General features: G+C 31.8%; 1 protein-coding gene across 2 annotated transcripts in view; it reads left to right on the forward strand.

Moving 5' to 3' along the window:
- Positions 1-13,731, forward strand: part of LOC129910308 (teneurin-a) — a 301,855-nt gene extending 288,124 nt beyond the window's left edge. For both annotated transcript variants that reach the window (XM_055987641.1, XM_055987642.1), the window contains one exon: positions 9,393-13,731. In XM_055987641.1, coding sequence (XP_055843616.1) covers positions 9,393-13,312 — 3,920 coding nt within the window. In that variant the 3' untranslated portion in view covers positions 13,313-13,731. The remainder of the gene's footprint in view (positions 1-9,392) is intronic.
- The last annotated feature ends 6,173 nt before the right edge of the window (positions 13,732-19,904 follow it).

The following is a 19,904-nucleotide window of genomic DNA, read 5'->3' on the forward strand; positions in this document are numbered from 1 at the left end:
AGTCGAAAGGTATGACTCTAACCTTTCATTTGGTACCAAAATTGTTTTTCTAGGTTCTTTACATCGGATGCTATGAAGATTTGTTTCGAAAAAATCCGATTTTTCTGATTTTTTTCTTCCCCAACTTCAGACTCAAATATCTCGAAATCCCCAAAAGCATTTTTGAAAATATTTGGCTCACTAATAGAGCTCAATATAAGCTTTCATTTGATACTAGTCTCGTCGGTGTACGCCCTGGGCCCAGGCTCCATAGAAAAATGGGTCATCTCCTTTCAATAATTTATCTGTTGAAAAAAAAGATAAAAATAAAAAACGGTTGAAAAGGGTCAAAAACTTGGGACAAAAAAACTTGTTTTTCCAGTTACTCAGTCAAAAACCATTTTGAAACACCAATTTTTTGTACATGTATGAGCACATTCATAGACTACATATTCTATAAGCTTGAGATTTTTTGAATGCTACAAAAAATTTAAAAAAAAGGTGTTTTTCAAAAATTCATATTTCGAAACGCAGAGACTTGAAAAAAACCGTATTAGACCCCTAACTTTTTTTTTATTATCTTTTGAATGACGTTTTTTCAAATTGTCAAAAAAATTTCCCCTAATCACTACTTTGTCAAAGGTCTACCTCATGTTTTAGTTTTAGAAAACCATTAATAGCTTGGTTTTGAAATTTTTTAGAATTTTTGCAATACCATTGTCAGTCTTCCAATAAATTTATTTATTGATTAAAAAATAATTCAACTCTTTACATTGTCGCGTTTAGAAAATAGCGTTCTTTCTTGAATCGAATCATTCAAACTGTTGGAAAAAAAGTTTCACTATTTTGTCTGCATGTTAGTGATTTCACGGAGTTCTTTGACTGCTCCTGATAACACTCTTATACTAAAATCTGTTTATTGGAAAAAAGTAAAATAACTTCAGCTGGTTTTAGTCATTTCTTCAAATGCAGCGTGCATTATCCTGACTATGGCGTTGCATTTAACTTTTGTGAATAAAAACAACTGACAAAATATCCTTTTTAGTAACCCTACTAACAATTTTGCTTCTATAATGCTTTACAGAAGCAACAATTGCATCTGTAAAGCTTAATAGAACCAAAATTGTTTGTCGGGAAGTTAGGAGTAATTTCAGTACCAAAAATACTGTAGTTTTACTGTTTACCAATATTTCTACATGAACAATCCCTCCGCTACTGCTTCCTGTGTATTAAGGGCCTTGGTACAAATATACTCACTACCTCCAGGGTAAAACGTGATAAGTGCAAATCAATTTCAACCTCTCAACCGTCATTTGACCCAATCAAAAAATTTGAAACTTAAACATGTTCAGTTTTATTGAATGTGTCAATCGTTGTCACAGGTCATTTATTTTTCATTGACCATAGATTTTAATTGTTCATCAAATAATCAGCAACATTTTGTGAAAGTTTACTATTTATTCGTGCATTCTCTATTAATAGGCACAAAAAACAAGAATAAAGGTGAAAAATATCTGTGTATACCAAAAAGTATCGTTACTTAATTTCCAATATATAATTTCTTTTTATACATATTACTTTTTTATTATTTTTGTTTAATACATTTTCAAATTGATTACGATTGTACATTATAAATGATGGCTTTGGCGAGAGCTTTACGCCATCATTCCATTGGTATTACCTACATAGTCTTTTTGGTATAATAGTGAGTATGAGTATATTCACCACATTCCTACAGCAGCATCATGCACCTCACACACTTCCATATATACACTCATCAACCTCATAAATTCCAAAACTAAGTATTAAATCCGGTCAACTCGAACGAATATGTAGATTTTCCAATCCACATAAATGTATGTATTTTAGCATAAATTATTTCGGGCATTCACTCCTCTCTGGCGAAAAGCCTCCTTAAAATGCATGTGCATATATATTCAATATGCATATGGATGCATGTTGTTGATATATGTAGATATATGCAATGCCTCCCTCTTCAAATTAACTATACGTGATGCTAGTGCATATGTACAGTTATGCATATAAAAAGATATATATCGCATTCGAAATCAGAGGCAAATTTTGTAAAATTGGTAGATATAGAACCGCATTCAACTGCTCTCTCTCTGCGTGCGTTGAACTGATGTACCTATACACAGCATTCAGCATCACAAGAACAATCTGCAACAATACATTGTATTTCATCCCTTTTGGCTCCCATTGCCTCATACCCCCACTTATGGGTTCCCTCGCTCGTCATCACGGATCCAACAGACCGTCCTTAAAAGTTTATATTTTTTTTTACCCCTTTACACACAAATGCAAATGGCGCTGCTGCTCTACCAGCTACTATACTAGTTGTGCGGTAGAATCATCCACCCTTAGCCAGCAGCAGCAGCAACGAGAAGTGAAGTGGAGCGTTACTGGGAGCAACAGGGCGAAAGTAGCTGGAGCAGGAAAAAAGAAAATTGTAAAAAAAAAAACAAAATTGTAGGTAGGTATATAATGTTTATCATGAAAAAAAAAAAAAAAAAAAAATATGAGGAAAACAATATAAAATACAATGGAACACAACTATTCTGATCCAGTTCAACAATTTGGGTCATATCTAGGAATTTATGGATACCCATCAGTATGCATCCCTCATTCAAAAGAGTATATCCCCGATCTAGCTTGCAACGATATGATGGTATGGCACAGGCCAAATCTTCTTCACATTCTTTCCCTTGTTTTTGGTTTTCTGGTTTTAATTTTTTTTTTTGCTTTTTTTTTATTAATATCTCGTTTCTGATGATGAAAATTTTACACATTTAACATTCTCCATCTTTTTTTTTCATATAACTGTTAGTTGATATGAGTGGAATCTGACTGTGTATATGGTCGATGATGATGATGGCTGAAAATTTGGCAAGATAGGGGGGGTTCATATGAGAATGAAATGCATCCGATTCTGATTCTGAACATCAGAGCATCAGGATCAGGACACTCACCCCGACCCACGACTGAGACGCCCACCAACCGACGACGATGACGACTGACAGATAAATAAGCAACCTTTTTGCTCAGTGGCACAGATATTTTGCTTCTGACGGACGACACACAGGGTGGATAAGAGCGGTGTGGTGGTGGTAATCGCCATCAAGCCAACTATATATTGTAGGTCGGTTTTTGAAGTTGCTATCAACCATACCATCCATCCAACCACCCACCCGTATACACACACATGTCCCTCCTCTTTTGACATTTCGTTGTTGTTTTGTCCATTGTCAGGCCAGATTTCAGTTTCAGCTGTCATATCATAAATCATATCTTTGATTGTTCGGTGGGAGTCCAAACAAAAACGGAAAATTTAACCATCACTAGCAGTAACCAGCAACCGCAAATATTCCATTTGAAAATGTCCTCGCAAAATAGTAAGGGATTGGTTTTTTTTTTTTAACTGGAAATTTTTGAAAATTTGAAATTGAAAAAAATTTTAGTTTTTTACTGTTTGCGGGAATATGACAGAAACATTCGAATTTGAACAACTAACAGATTGAAAATTGATTTTCTTTGAGAATTGAACGAGATTGAAACATTTTTTTTGGAAAGTTACGTGAAATTATATTTTTACTTGCTCTATAGGGCAAGTATTGGTTTCGTGTCAAAAAAAAATTTCGAGGTTTTAATCAAAACTAACATTACGATGATGGAGAAGTCCAAAAAAGTGGGTTTCGTCATGACGTCCGTCGGTCTGTGCGTCTGTGCGTCTGTGCGTCGGTGCGTCCATCTGTACAGGTAGCTACAGCCTAAACGGGTGAACGAATTTTCTTGAAATTTGGTATAGATGTTTTTTTCGTAATTTCCAAGGTTGGTTTTTTTTTGTTTTTTAATATCTCGCTTAGAACGTATACCTCCCATACAAAATTTTCGAGTTATTGCAATTTTCTCGAAAACGGCTCTAACGATTTTGATTAAATTTAACACACGTAATGCTGTACATAGTTCTAACATAACTGCGTTTTTAGTTTTTCTCAAAAAATACGGATAGTGGAAATATGGTCTTTACAATTTTTTGAAGCGCGGATGTCGGCTCTTCCCGTGCATCATTATGGAGTTATTGCAATTTTCTCAAAAATGGCTCTAATGATTTTGATAAAATTTTGGATACGTAACATTCAAAGTAATTGCAGTAAAACTGCATTTTTAGTTTTTCTCAAAAAAGTCAAGTCAAATAAAAAAAAATTATTTAACCAACATTTGGCCTCCAAGCTAGCTCTTCCCCTACATCAACCAAATTTCTTAAAAATGTATATACAGGCAGCTCTTATAATCTACAAGTAAGCTAACATAAAAGTGCTTTGAACTGCAAGAGCAAGTGCGTGCGGCCCCAGTCGTGCATTTTATTTCCTTAGGTACCTATGGCAATTCTTCCGAAAAATATTAGATGTGGGCCTGGTAAATTTTTTATTGTGAAATAAATTCCTAAAATTTTCAAGGAACACAATTTGCAGATATGTATATATTAAGATTTACAATTATATCAATTTTTTTTAAAAGTGGGCGCGCTAGTGGGTGGTTATTTATTGTCTTTATTTTATTTTTAAAACTTGACAGTATTTGGTACACTGATGATGATTTATGGATCAAAATCATGGAGGTGGGAAATTTCGATGACCGAATTCTTAAAAAATCAACTTTGTTTTATGATAAAAATTTCATGCTGAAATGTTCGCTTTAGCCATAATTTGTCAGCCATACTTCGATAGGAGTAAAAAAAACCTAAAAAATGTAAAATTATGAGTGTAAGACTACATTATTTATTCAGATTCTAAGAGCGTTCCCGGAAATGACGTTTTGACCATAATTAATTTTTATTTTTTTTTTTGTCACAAAGTAAAACGAAATATTTTTGAGATAATATTGTAGAGGCCTCGATTTTTTATCATAATATGTATCACAAAAAAAAAATTTCAATCTAACTATACCTACCCCAAAACAAGCGTTCCCGGAATGCCGGTGAATTGATGTACGCTACTTAAAAGTGAAACTAAAACTAGCTTATTTCATACATTTTATATATTTATCCATAAAAATAAGCGTGGAATGATAAATCTATATAAAATCAACTTTAAAAAATGCTTGCAGCATAATTTGTACGTAAGATTATTAAAATATTGATATGTACATTAAGAAATGTTGGTTTTATGCGTCATTTTTCTTGGGAAAACTTTTATTAATGTATACAAAATAACAAAACTTAATTTTTTTTTAAGGGATGTACCAATTTATTAAAAGTATTGTGTATATGTATGTAGTATTAAGAAAAGAAATACTTAAAAATAATTGACTTTAATGTGTTTTTAAGTCATTTGAATATCAGATTTTGAGTTATGGACATGTCCGGGAACGCTGTTTTTGTTTATATAAGATGCAATAAAAAAGAAATTTAAACTTTTCTTACCGAAACAAATTGTATTCGTAGATGCGTGCCTACTATTTTAATTAGTAAATGAGAAAAAAATTTTAAATAAATGTTATTTTGATTTAAAAAAAATGCCTGGACATCGAATTTTCCACCTCCATGATTTTGACCCTTATGTATTTCTTCAATAACTCGAATAAATACTATGGACTAATTTATCTAATTGACAACACATTTACTTCTTTTAAATTGAAAAAATTGTATTTCTTTAAAACAACACTTCCCGATTTTTAGTTCATATTTAAAATGGTTGCCAGAAATACAAATCGCTCATTTACTTTAACCCTCTACTGCATGAATTAATATTAGCAGACGAAAAAATTAAAAAATGCTTTACATGGGTTCTTTGGGTTGTTTCAAAACGGTTTACATTTAAAAAATTTGTTTCAATTAATTTGTTTAAAAAATTTGTTTATAAGCCAAATTTGGCTTCGTATGCATTAAGGGGTAAGAAATTTTACTAATTTTATTTATTCAAATTATGTTAAGAATAAAATTAAAAAAATCAAAAGATAAATATTCATCATTTAAAAACAAAATAAAGTAAAATAAATACATTGCATTACAAAAGGTTAAGAATTAATTCAAATTTGGCTCATTTTAAGCCATCGAACCGAGAAAAGCAATTTGTTTTTTCCGTTATATATATTTTTTTCTTGTTCACATTCTTTCCACTGTCAAAGTAAGTCTTGCTCCAACATTTTCACCCACTCCCAGATCTTAAAAAAACTAAAAAGTAATAAAATGATTGAAAAATATTATAGGTAAGCCTCCCTCCCCCTAAATTTTTTGTGGTTACGCCCCTGGAAATGGGGTTACGGAAAAAAAATGTCTTTAAAAGTGAAGGGGCTCCATATCTGAAGCTTCCAAGCAAAAAAAAATGTAAAGGAACAAAATTTTCCAACAAAAAAATTTAACAAATTGTGTAGATTTAAAACCCCTTATTGCATACGAAGCCAAATATGGCTTCCGTACTTTTTGCCCTCCCAAGACCAGGCCAATAATTTTTTTTCAATAAAAATTGGTTCATAGCGTACATAATAAGACAATCGATCAAAAATAAATTTTTAATTCCACTTTTCTTTCCAAACAAACGCAGTAATTAACACTTAAAGTATGAATATATTCTACACTTTCGATTTCAATGCACACGACTGATCGACTCACCTGTGATCATAAAATACACCTTTATTTTGTGTCGGACACACGAAAAAACTATCCTTATGGGTTCGCAGAAACACAAAGAAGAGGATTGTATTGAATCTTTATAATTTTTTTGTGACAGAGAAGAGAAAAGTTCATACAAATAGACAAAACCATATTTGGCTTCGTATGCAGTAGAGGGTTAACACTGTCATAACTCAAAAAAAAATTTTTTTGTTTTCAGAAAACGAGTTTTAAATTTCGTATCGATCAATTTTTGTATACCTTTAAAAAGTTAGTTTCTAAAACAAAACTAGTGCTCCTTCTCCTTCAGTTCTTAAATTTAATAAATGACTTTCTGAAAAATTAATGATTACTTTATTCCAATAACTATTCAAGCGAAATGGTTTTAAGCTTAAAAAATAACCACATAGGTAAGAAATAACATCGACTGTGAAAAATCATTTCTTAAAAATAAACATTTGTCAAAAAAGCGAAATAAGTTTGAAATTTGGTTTTAAATTTGTTGCTCTTCATTTGTGTTCCATTAAAACTTCTAAACTTTTTATCAAAACTAAAAAAACAAAAGTATATTGTTGGAAGCTTCATACGTATTCGCTGGTTATAGCTTATAGGAGCCACATCAGTTTGTTAAACATGAAAATCACATGACAATCTACGATGAGAATGTTTTCTTCTTTCATACTTTTCAAAACGTTATTTAAGTGTAGTCGAGTTTTAATTTTTGCTTGAAATTTATCAGCTGCAGTACTTTTTTTAAGTAATTAAAGGAGATGGCACATTTTTGGGCCCAGTGTGTTCACTAACGAAATGGGTATCAAATGAAAGGTGACGGTAAGCACATTACGTGGGTAAAATATTTTCAAATTCGTTAGTGGGGTTTTGGAGATATTTGAGTTTGAAGCTTCGGATTTCAAAATCAAGATTTCAGCTATTTTTTCGAACAATTAATCGTAGAATGCGTAGAAAGGACTTTTTAGATTGGAAATTAGTTAATCTTTCTTTTTCTAGTACATCATTTTTCTCTAGGAGTTATACTTTCAGAGTAACAGAACCGCAAAGTATCTCATTCTCAGTAATTCCGCACTTAACTCTAAGGGTTGTTTAAAATATTTAAAATATCAAAAAACACACAATTTTCGGTAGTGTAACTCTGAAATTATAACTCCTAGAGAAAAATGATGTACTAGAAAAAGAAAGATTAACTAATTTCTAATCTAAAAAGTTCTTTCTAGTTTTCTGTCCGACCAGTCGTTCTCGAGATATTGAGACAAATGCGTTTTTCAAAATGGCGGTCGCCCCACAAGACCAAACAATACGCAATCTGAGATTTGTACTTGGGATAAACCCCTCTTCAATACTGCATTCAAACTTAGCTGACGTCATAGCTTTTTCCAGATTTTTCCCCATTGACTGAACTATAGTTTCTATTCTTATTATTTAATAGGCATATTTCAGCGCGTTTTTGTGTATTTTGCTTATTATAAGGTTTTTGTATGTTTTATAGAACTATTTTATATATAGAATTAAAGGTAACACATTAAGCTATAGAAAAATTACAAAAAAAAAGTGCATGTCACCACTGAATATTTTGATATTTCGATGTGCCAAATGCCTCGCTTAAAAAAATCACCTTTTGAGAAGTAAATACCTAATATGTATTATTTTTTTTTAACAAAGAAAAAAACTTTTGATACAGATTTATAGACAAGAGAAACACCTTTCATTTGATACCAATATTATTTCTGTACACCCATTATTACGCATTCTACGATTAATTGTTCGAAAAATCAGCTGAAATCTTGATTGTGAAATCCGAAACTTCAAACTCAAATATCTCCAAAACCCCACTAACGAATTTGAAAATATTTTACCCACCTAATGTGCTTACCGTCACCTTTCATTTGATACCAATTTCGTTAGTGAACACACTGGGCCCAAGCTCCATAGAAAAATGTGCCATCTCCTTTGACGTTTAAAAGCCTATACAACACCCAACAAATTTGGTTGTAGAAATTGACCCGACAACCAATTGTTGTCAATTTGACAACCAAATGTTGTAAATTTGATCACCAAATATTTAAAATTACTACATGGTTGTGAATTCGATCGCAAAATTGTAATTTTTACAATTTGGTGATCATATCGACAACATTTGGTTGTCAAATTGACAACATTTTGCTCACCAATTTTGTTTGGGTGTATATCAGTAGATAGATATGAATTAAGTTTCAATCGATTTTTCATTTAAGTAATCATAAGTTGCTTAGAAGTTATGATGGAACAGGTGAGCTCATGAGCATAACTACATACAAATCGGTCAAACACAAAAACGTCTTTTAGCGTCGCCGCCGCCGCAGTTAAGTTGAAACAGCAGCAATCCGATGAACTTTATACTTTAATTGTCAACATCGTTGAACATTAAAAAATTTATTTGGATTTTTTGAATATTTTTGATTTGTATAGTCATTCGTTTACTTTTTCTTTTAATTTATGTGCTGACTGTTAAACTCGAGTCTAGTCTTTATTGTCGAAAACGAATATAAAACTGTGATAAGAAGGTCAATAAAGAAGGAAATCTGTCTTAAACGCCATTCAAAATTGTCCCTTAATATTTTTTGAACAGTACACTTATATGAATCTTCTCTGTATACACATATCTCTATTTACCTATATAAATTCTCTGCACGTTTTCCACAAAATTGTGAAAACCAATTCTAAATTCTAAAAATTTATTGTTGTTATTTTGTCTTCTATATTTTTTTTTCTATATTTTCTTTTACAGGTTCATTGCATGTCCTAGCACTAGAACACTATCTACCCAGCCACGATGAGAATGGTGAATTCCACATACCATATCCGCCATCGAGTGAAATTTATATTTTCAATCGTTACGGACAACATGTAGCCACAAATGATTTGACATCGGGCAAGACACGTTATTCCTTTTTGTATTCGAAGAATACCAGTTTTGGGCGTTTGTCAACGGTCACTGATAGTTCGGGGAATAAAATTCAATTCCTGCGGGATTACAGCAATGTGGTGAGCTCAATTGAAAATACCCAAGACCACAAGTCGGAAATTCAAATAAATGGAATTGGTATTATGACCAAGCTCACCGAAAAGGGCAAGTTCGAGATTGAATTGGATTACGATAGTAATACTGGATTGCTGAATAGCCGATCGAGTGGTGGCGAAACATACATCTATCAATATGATGAGTTTGGTCGGGTGACTGGAATGATATTGCCTAGTGGTGAGATTGTGCGTATAACATCACAGTTGGCTGATAATAAGGGTCTATCGGTTTATATTCATGCATCGGTTGAGTCATTGTTCTCGAGGGAGAAGGGTGAAACTAATGAATTATTGGTGTTGGGTGGAGTTCGTTCGACTTTCATGAAGAAAGGTCGCGAAAATGCTGATGCAGAAATCAAGCCAAATAATACATTAATTATTCATGGGGCTAATGGAGTTATTGTTGAGTCATCTGCTGTTGCTAGACATCCTCTCTTGGAAGCGGCTTTACCAGTTGAAGCTGAGATGTTGGCTATGTGGTCCCATCAGAGTATCACAATGGGTGAGGGTCTTACCAATAACATGTATTCGGTCTTCAATTTGGTCGGAGATGTTAGGAATCCTCAGCAGACACTGAACCGTGAAATATGGGTCAATGAAAGTAGGGTAATCGGCGTTGAATACGATCAGTTCACAAACCGTGAAACATTCTACGATCGGAATCGAACTCCAATCCTCATTATTGCGTATGATCAATCTGGACTACCAAAATCCTACTATCCAACCAATGGCTATCCAGTAAATATCACTTATGACCGTTTCAATCGTATCGAAGGATGGTCTTGGGGACCTGCCGAACTCAAATACACCTACGATAGACATGGTTTACTGTCAGAAATTACAAGTCAACAAGACGGAATTATTTCTTACATTTATAATGACTGGAATTTGGTATCAGAAATAGGACTTGCAAGTCAGCGGAAGTTCGTATTGAACTATGACGAAGCAGGAGGTCTTCGGCATGTTTTACTTCCAAGCGGAACCAAGCACTCATTTAGTATGCAAACATCAATTGGTTTCATTCGATGGACTTATACACCACCTGGCGGTACAAAGCCTTATCTGCAGCACTACAGTCACTCAGGAGCCCTACTTCAGACGATCTTTGCTGGCGATGGAGCCAGAATTATCTACCGATATAACTCAGCTGGTCAACTGACAGAAATCGTCCACGGTGACGGAAAGAGTGAGTTCAGCTACAACGAAATAACCGGAATGCCCAGTACCGTTTCTCATTCCGAACGAGAATTGGAATACCGATGGGACTTTGAGTTCACAGGAGGCTTACTTACCGAAGAACGGATTGACTTTGTTGCCAAGACGGGTCTTAGTAATGCCAAATTCACCTACGACTATGACACTGATTTTAGAGTTATATCAATCCAAGGTCGTATTGGTGGTCAGAATCTTCCAACACAAGCATTTTCTTATGACCGTCGAACTGGACAACCCAATCAAATTGGCCAATTTAAACTTATGCATCCAAAACTCAATCAAACTCAGGTTTATGATGGCACTGCCAGTTTTACTAGAACAGTCAATGGAAGGTTCCTGGAATCACAAGTCTCGTTATCAATCCACAGAATGGAAGTCTTCAGAATGGAGTTTTCATATGGGGTCCATGGAAGAATTTCCCAGACACGAACATACACTCGCAATGTAGCGGTGAATACCTACACAAATGTCAAGAACTACACATGGGACTGTGATGGTCAACTTATCGGTGTAGAAGCTCAGGAACCTTGGGGATTCCGTTATGATGATAATGGTAACTTGCTTTCGTTGACTTATCGAGGAAACACAATACCAATGGAATATAATAACCTCGATCGTATTGTCAAGTTTGGTGAAGGACAGTACAAATATGACTCAAGAGGACTAGTAGCCCAGAATGCCAGAGAAGAACGATTCCACTACAACACCCAAGGTCTTTTAGTTCGTGCTACAAAACGTGGTCGTTTCGATGTGAAGTATTACTATGATCATCTTAAACGATTGACAACAAGAAAGGACAACTTTGGCAATGTTACCCAATTCTTCTACACCAATCAACATCGCCCTTATGAAGTCAGTCAGATCTACTCGCCCCGAGATGGAAAACTTATGTCACTCACTTATGACGACAGAGGTCATTTAATATACACCCAGGTCTATCGCCACAAATACTACGTGGCTACCGATCAAAGTGGTACTCCAATAATGATCTTCAACCAGTACGGCGAAGGTATTCGGGAAATCATGAGATCTCCATTCGGTCATATAGTCTACGACTCCAATCCCTATCTCTATCTACCGATTGATTTTTGCGGTGGAATTTTAGACCAAGTTACAACCCTAGTCCATATGGGTGATGGAAGAGTCTATGATCCCTTGATCGGTCAATGGATGTCTCCGAATTGGGAAAATGTTGCTGAAAAAATCATTACACCGACTAAAATGCATTTATACCGATTTAACGGTAACGATCCTATCAACATCGATCACGATCGTAATTATCCAGCTGATTTTTCAGCCTGGATGAAGACATTAGGTTTCAATATTCCCAACATTGTGCCTCAGCTTACACGGACACTCTGGGAACAACCATCATTATGGGGTAGAACACTGAATAACCCCATTGCACTTGATCTCAAGCGACCAGTTGATAATATACCAACTATGGCTGTTGAATCTGGATTCCTAGCTCATCTTGGTATTCGTCGAATGTCAAGCTTTGAAGATCTCTCAGCTCCGCCCAAGTCAGCACTTAAATTTGACGTTATGAATCCGAAACCTCGTAATATCGGTTCGGATTCTGATCCACCATTCGGAAGAGGTATTGTTGTATCAAGAACTACCGATGGGCAAGCTATTGTTTCGAGTGTGCCAGCTGCTAATGCCATTTACCGTGATGTTTACACGTCTGTATTTAACCGATCCAAACTCCTGCCATTCACATTCGTAGTGCATAATGCCCAACAAGACTCGTTCTTCTTTGTGAAAGAAGAATCATGGCGAGCCAGTGAAGATCGACAACAACTCAAACGACTTCAGGGTCAAGTCAATACGACCTTCCATGAAATTACTCGAGAAAATGGAAGTGGCAACAATTATTTGGATGTAAAGATTCATGGTGTCCATGCCATTATTAATCTTCGTTACGGCACCACTGTGGATAAGGAGAAACAACGTCTAATGCATCATGCGAAACTTACAGCGGTACGCAAAGCCTGGCATCGTGAGAAAGAAGCCCTTCGGAATGGTCTGACAACAGTGGTCGATTGGTCACAACAGGAAGTCGATGAGATCCTAAAACTAGGCTATGCCAATTCCTTTGAAGGTGAATACATTCATGATATCAATGAGTATCCAGAATTAGCCGAGGATCCTTATAATATTCGTTTTACAAAGAAGAAAGCCACTGCCACAAGAAAACGAAGACGTCGAAGCTTGAATCAAACCGAGCCAGATGGTGTAAGTAAATCAAATATAATTAGGTTTAGTAGTAATAGTCTTGAATTAAATGAGCCCTTATCAACATCGTCGTCAAATACAACAACAACAAGAAAAACAAAAACATCATCATCAGTCACATTAAATATTAATGAAAATACAATTAAATGTTTAGGTGATAAAAATGCTTGTTAGCTTTTGTTATAATTATTTTATTAATTTTAAGTTTAAATTTTCATAGTTTTTTTTTTTGTTAAAAACAAAATTTTTTTTAATTTTCATTAAATTAATATTTATAAAAATTGCATTTAAAAAAACAAAACAAAATAAAATGGAACAATTGATTATGTCTAAAATTAAAAAAAGGAAAAGATAACATACTTTTAGGCGAACAAAAAAAAAAAACATAACAACTAGATGCAAACAAGCAAAATAACTAACAAAAAAAATTAACATTTATAAAATAAAGTTAAAAAAAAAAAACAAAAAATGGTAACTTTCTAAGTTTTGACTCGAGCTTTTTGAGACTGGCAGTAGAATTTAAATAGAAAATAAATAAATAAAACAAAACAAAAAAAAAAAAAAACATACAAAACAAAAAGATAACTATGATATATATATATATTTAAACTAAGGCATAGTAAAACAAAAAAAAAAAAAAGAGTAAACGGAACATATAGGTATATATATATTTAAGTAAACATATTGTGAGACCAATTTGTAAATCCAAATGAATTTATTGTTATTATTTTCGATTTTTTTGTGTTTTTTTTTTATTCAAAATTCAAAATATTTTTGTTTTTTTTCTGATTTTTTTTTAATTTAATTTTTAATATTTTTTTTTTTGTATAAGAAATTAATTTATTTTTTATTTCTATGGAGAACTGTGTTGGTGCGCGCATTTGTTTTTTTTTACTAATTTATTTTCTCATCTATTTAATTTTTAACTTAAGGCTTCCGTATTCGTATCCATTCCAATTATTTTTTTAGTCGTCCTTTCATTTTTTGCATTTGTTTAGATCCTTTCAATATTGGCCTTGTCAAAATGCAGTCGATATTATAAAGTTAATTTTATTATTTGAATTTTTTGTTATGTCTAAGGTTTTGAAACCTTCAATTGAACATTTGAGTTTTTTGCTATTTTTTTTCTTAAAAAAAAGAGGTCCTGAGATCCGGATCACTATTTTACTAGATTGCAATTTGTAGAAACTTGGGTCAGAACAAGTAAAGCTCTTCAATATGTAATATAAGTTGCTTTGGTATGTCTTTTCTGTACGTGACAATTCGTAAAGTGTGCCTACTATAAGAGTAGGCTGGTAAAACGAAGTTATATAGAAAGAATTGTTTCAACATTTTTAAATCCATGACATCAATTTCTTTTATTTATTTTGCCTGTCTGTACGTGACGTTTTTCTTTGTTCCGTCTTAATCACTTAACAAAGTAGTTTTTTGGTTTTGTTAAAGATTAATTATGGGCTCGAGTGATACAAATTAAAAGACGAGACGCTCAGGAAATTTGCAGAGAAATAAAGCAGGTTTTTCTGTACGTGACGATAGAATGCAATTAGGGCACTTCGTACTGAACTATCTTGTCATGTTCGGTGGGTAAGCAAGTTCACCTCCTCGTTTTAGCTCTCAGTTTTCACCCAGATGTGAGTTTAAAAATTTTACCGATTTTGAACTCATTAACCTGACCAAAAACCGCGTAAATAAAGATCAATAAGTTGATTAAGATTTTCAGGGCGACCACTTCTTTTTTAGCTCCACAAAAATGTCTACTTTTTTTTATAGCTCTAATTCTAGTCCACTATTTGTCAAAAATTAAATAAAAAACGCGGTGATTAGAGGTAATAACGTTTTCTTCATATCAAACATAGAAACAAATAAAAATAATTTCGACGAGGTGAAGTTATTTAAAACTGCGTCACTCAAAAACCCAGAACCACTCATCCATTTTTTCTACTTCAAAAATAAATAATTACACTCGTAAATAAAATTAACTTATGACCCTCAACAACTAAATCGAATATTGACTGCAATTTGTATTTATTTTTTTTTTTTTTGTTTTTCTTTGATCTGTAAAAATCTTGGTGCTTTCCGAATTTAACTCAAAATAAATTTTCTAATTTCACTCTATATTTCTATTACATTTAATTTATAACACATATTATTATATTTTAACTAAATACTATTATTGTTGCCAAATATTATAAATTTAAGTATTAAATATAAAAAAATATTAACATCACCTAATTTAAAAAAAATAAAAAAAAAACACAATTATATTAAAAAAAAATAAAATAAAATAAAATAAAAATATATATGAAAAAAAGAAAATTGTAGAAAACAAAATCACAGATGTGACTCTTATAAATTAAAAAAAGAAATAAAATAAAAAAAAAAATTACAGTAAAAGCTAACAATAATAACTGTAGGTAAATGATGCAAATTAGAAAAAAAAATATTACTGTTTATAAATATATATATTTATATTTATAATTAAAAAATATTTAATAAATAACAAAACAAAAAAAAAAATAACAAAAAGCACGCACGGTCTCTCCTAAAGGATTATTAGACATATAACATGGCATATATGTAATCCAAAAACATAATAAAAAAAAACAACAACCCATGTAGTTTTAATGAAAAAAAAAAACAAAAAATTAAACACTCAAAAGTTAATAAATAAAAAAAAAAAATAATAAAATGTTCAATTTGTATATAGTAAAATTATTAGGAAAAATAAATTTTTGAATAATTAAACAATTTTTATAAATAAAAAGAAAAAAAAATAAATTATTATTATTATTACAATTGTAAATGTTTATATTGAAATTTTGTTTAAATATTTTTTTAAGTCACTCATTTAACTTATACATATTAATAAGTAAAAAAGAAAATTAAAATTCTCAAAAATGAAATTATCATACTAGACATTGCATTATAACAAATGAAAAAAAAATCTACATCCTGAAGCTGAATTATCTGTAGCATCGGACTATACATCAACATAATAATAATAATTATATATATTATATGGATCCTAAGGAATAAAACAAAAGTAAAATACTTCAAATAAATAAGAAAAAAAAAAAAAAAAAACTTGTATTATATATTATTATATTGAAGTACCTATAACTAAAAGTAAATTATAATTAAAATATAAATTACTGGCCCTGTAAATATTTATAAATAAAAATACATTAAATAAAATTAAAAATAAAAAAAATATTTAATTTAAACTTCTTTTATTTTTTATCTCAAGAAATAAGGAAAACAAAAATAAAAAAAATTATTGGCAAGCTGTTTTTAGATGTGACATTTTTTGAAAATGTTGTTTTGCAACAGTTTTTGATATTTCAAAAATAAAAATTTAAATAAAAAACATCCATTCACAAGAAAAAATAAATTTTTCATGCGAGCAACAGGAGTCAGTTACCTAAAAAAAATTGCTTTAAGTAAAATTTGTGAATATAAAAATTAACATAAAACACAAAACAAAAAAAAAAACAGAAGAAATTGTTGCTACTGCTGTTACTACTATCGAACTGAAATAAGTCATTGAAAATAATAAAATGAACACATTATAGTATAAACAAAAACACAAAAAAAAAAATATGAAAAGAACATAAAACACTACGTCTAATTCCAGAAAGATGGCAAAACAAAAACAAAAAATCATAAGAATTACTAAATTTAAGAATTTATTTATGAAATAAGTCAAAAAAATATAAATACATTTAATTATAACAAAAACAAAAAAAATATGTAGGTAAGGAAAGATAGATATTATGATATATATATTAACTACTTATAAACAATAATTATAAATATTTGTATAAAAAAAAATTCATACAGAGTAAACAAAACAAAAATATACAAGATGAGGATATCAAGGGTCTAACAAAATAAATGAATAATAATGAAAAATTAAAAAAGAAAGTTGTTTTTATTCATTTGGATGAGATGTGTTTTTCTTGGGATTATGGACATATTAGTGGAAAGAGGATGACAAATGGTAAGCAATTAATTGAATTTGGAATGTCAAGAACTTATTTATGAATTAAAGTCAGACCGGTCTTATATTTCTATACAGGTAAGCTTGCAAGATTGTTTAAAATAAAAAAAAACCTCAAAAATTCGATTAGAATCGATCTTGTTTTCGAGAATTTTCTCCAGAAAAGTTAAGGTCCCTACACTGAGGAAAAGAAAATGAAGTTGAAACGTCTTTGTTTCAAAGATGAAATACTTTGATTTATGTGACTTTAAGATCAAAAATTAACCTATTTTAGACGTTGATTTTAAAATGTTCATCTTCAACGCAAAATCATTCCGAAATATAGTTAAATCAATGTGGTTTTCATTGATTTAACGTTGTTTTATGGTGGCTTTTCCCTCAGTGTACCTATTTTTATAAGTCAAAATGTATTATAGTCCAAGAGCCAACGACATAATGAATCAAGTCATCTAAAGAATGCTGTAAGGCATATCATTAGAAAGGTCTTGGGGTGTAAGGCACGAATCGTGAAGTCTGGTAGCATTATGGTGTGACCAACATAGGTAAAATTCGACCCAAAGGTGTGACAAAAATGAAAGAAGTCAAGTCATCTAAAGAATGTTGTAAGGTATATCAAAAAAAAGCCCTTGAAGTGTCCGACAATAATCGTTAAGTCTAGCAGCATTTTGGTGTGACCAACATGGGTTAAATTCGACGAAAAGTGTAAAAAATTGAAAAATAGTCAACCTGGTTCCTAACCGAAAGTAATTTGCATAATATTTTTTGATGCATAGAAAGGTCTTGAGGAGTTAGACAAGAATGAATTGGTCTGGCAGCAGGCAGCATTTTGGTGTGACCAACATTGGTTAAATACGGCCTGAAAGTGTGCCAAAAATTTGACAAAATATATTTTTATTCATAATACAGTGTGATTCAGGAGAAATGTGTAAAAACGCTAGAGCGTGTAGGTTGGGCTAAGAGTAGAAAAAAATCATGTTGGAGGAGGGGGTCTATTCCCCCCCTTTAGCCAGGAGGGGCAATCACCTTAAAACTTGACTTTATTTGGAAAAAAAATATTTAAAATCAACGGTTATAAATACAATAACGTGTTTTAAGTACCGTTTTATAAAGACATTGTCTTTTATCCTGTTTTTAAATAAAGCTATTTTCAAAGAAAAATTTTGAACAAATTTTCTTTTTTTAACTATTTTTTCAAAATTTTATGTTTAACCAAATAATAGAAAAATGCAAAGTGTATAACATTACAAAATAATTTGCCTTCATCGATTTTGCAAAAGCGTTTGATACAGTAGAGCAGAGATTTATTTGGAACACGTTTCTCAATCAAGGTGTCAACGAAAAAAGAGTTCGAATCTTTAAGAAAATGTAGGATAGGAGGACTTCAGGCATAAAAAAAGATTCTTAAATATCTCCAGATGAAAGGTAAGGAGATCTAATTTCACAGCTCCAGAAGAAGTTTTTAGAAAATCAGAATGCAAAGACAAAGGATTCAAGATAAATGTCAAATGCCTTTCAAACCTCTAATTTGCCGATGACATTATACTTATCGCCAATATAGCAGTGAAGAACTTCAAACGATGCATGCTGAATGAACTATGCTCGGAATGCAAAAGTAGATATTGGGTTGTCAACAAGTCAACAGAAAACAAAAAAATATTTCTGATTTGGTAACTGTTGAAAACAAAATAATTAAAATACTTTGAAGACTACACAAACACATACCTAGGTCAAGTTATCTCATTCAAAGATAAAGAAAAAAAGCATCTTTTAATTTTGAATGTTTCGAATAAACAAGAAAATATGTGTTTGACTCAACAGTTCTTCCAGTTCTTACTTATGGGTTCCGAACATGGCAAATCACAAAAAACACTGACACATGTCAGAGAGCTATGAAGAGAGCTATTTTAAACGTCCGTATTACTCAGAGAGTCAACCATCAAAATATAAGAAGTCAAACTAATTTTGAAGACGTTAGACACAGACTTAAGAAACTTAAATGGGGTGGACATGTTATAGTCCGGTCAATTAAGACATACGAGGTTACATTAATTCCCAGCAAGCTGAAAATTGGTAGGATTGTTGGAAACGCCATCATAAATTAAATCTAAAAAGTCCTCATCGATCCGAGGCCTGGAAAAAAATTTACGGGGATCAAAGGTCACAAAAACTGTTTTTTTACTATTTTTAGCAAAACGGTAAGTCTTATCAAAAAATTTTTAATGCAAGAATTGTAGACCAGATTATTATATATAAAAAGTGTCATAACACTTTTTTTCCTAAAACCCACCGTTTCTTAGGTATAACGATTCAAAAAGTTGAAGTTGAGTTGTAATCGTCATAATCAGGCCTATCCTAAAAGTTCCTGAAATTTCTTTTTGTTTTTAGCTTGAATTTCGATCTTTAATGGTTAAGAATATGGAAAAGCAAAAAAAAAAATGGAAATTTTCGCCATTTTTCCGATTGGGGCCCTTCTCCCGAAACCATTTCCCTGGGAATTTTTGTTAAGAATATGTCTGAATATATACAGGGTGTCCGATAGAGAATGGACAACCCTAAAACGGGAACCCGTCAAAAGTGTGAAAACAAAAAGTATTCACGAATTTAGTAGGTATTAGGTAGGAAAGTATGAACAGATTAAAGTATAGGAAAAAAGTATGCGCGACAAAAGTTCGAAAAATGACTGGGTTTTGATCTGGCAATAGTTACAAAGAGAAATGAGAATTTGCGAAAACAAATGTGGCGATGGACAATTCTGATTGGTCAAGA

Source organism: Episyrphus balteatus, chromosome 2 (genome assembly GCF_945859705.1).
Source record: "Episyrphus balteatus chromosome 2, idEpiBalt1.1, whole genome shotgun sequence".
Taxonomy (NCBI): domain Eukaryota; kingdom Metazoa; phylum Arthropoda; class Insecta; order Diptera; family Syrphidae; genus Episyrphus; species Episyrphus balteatus.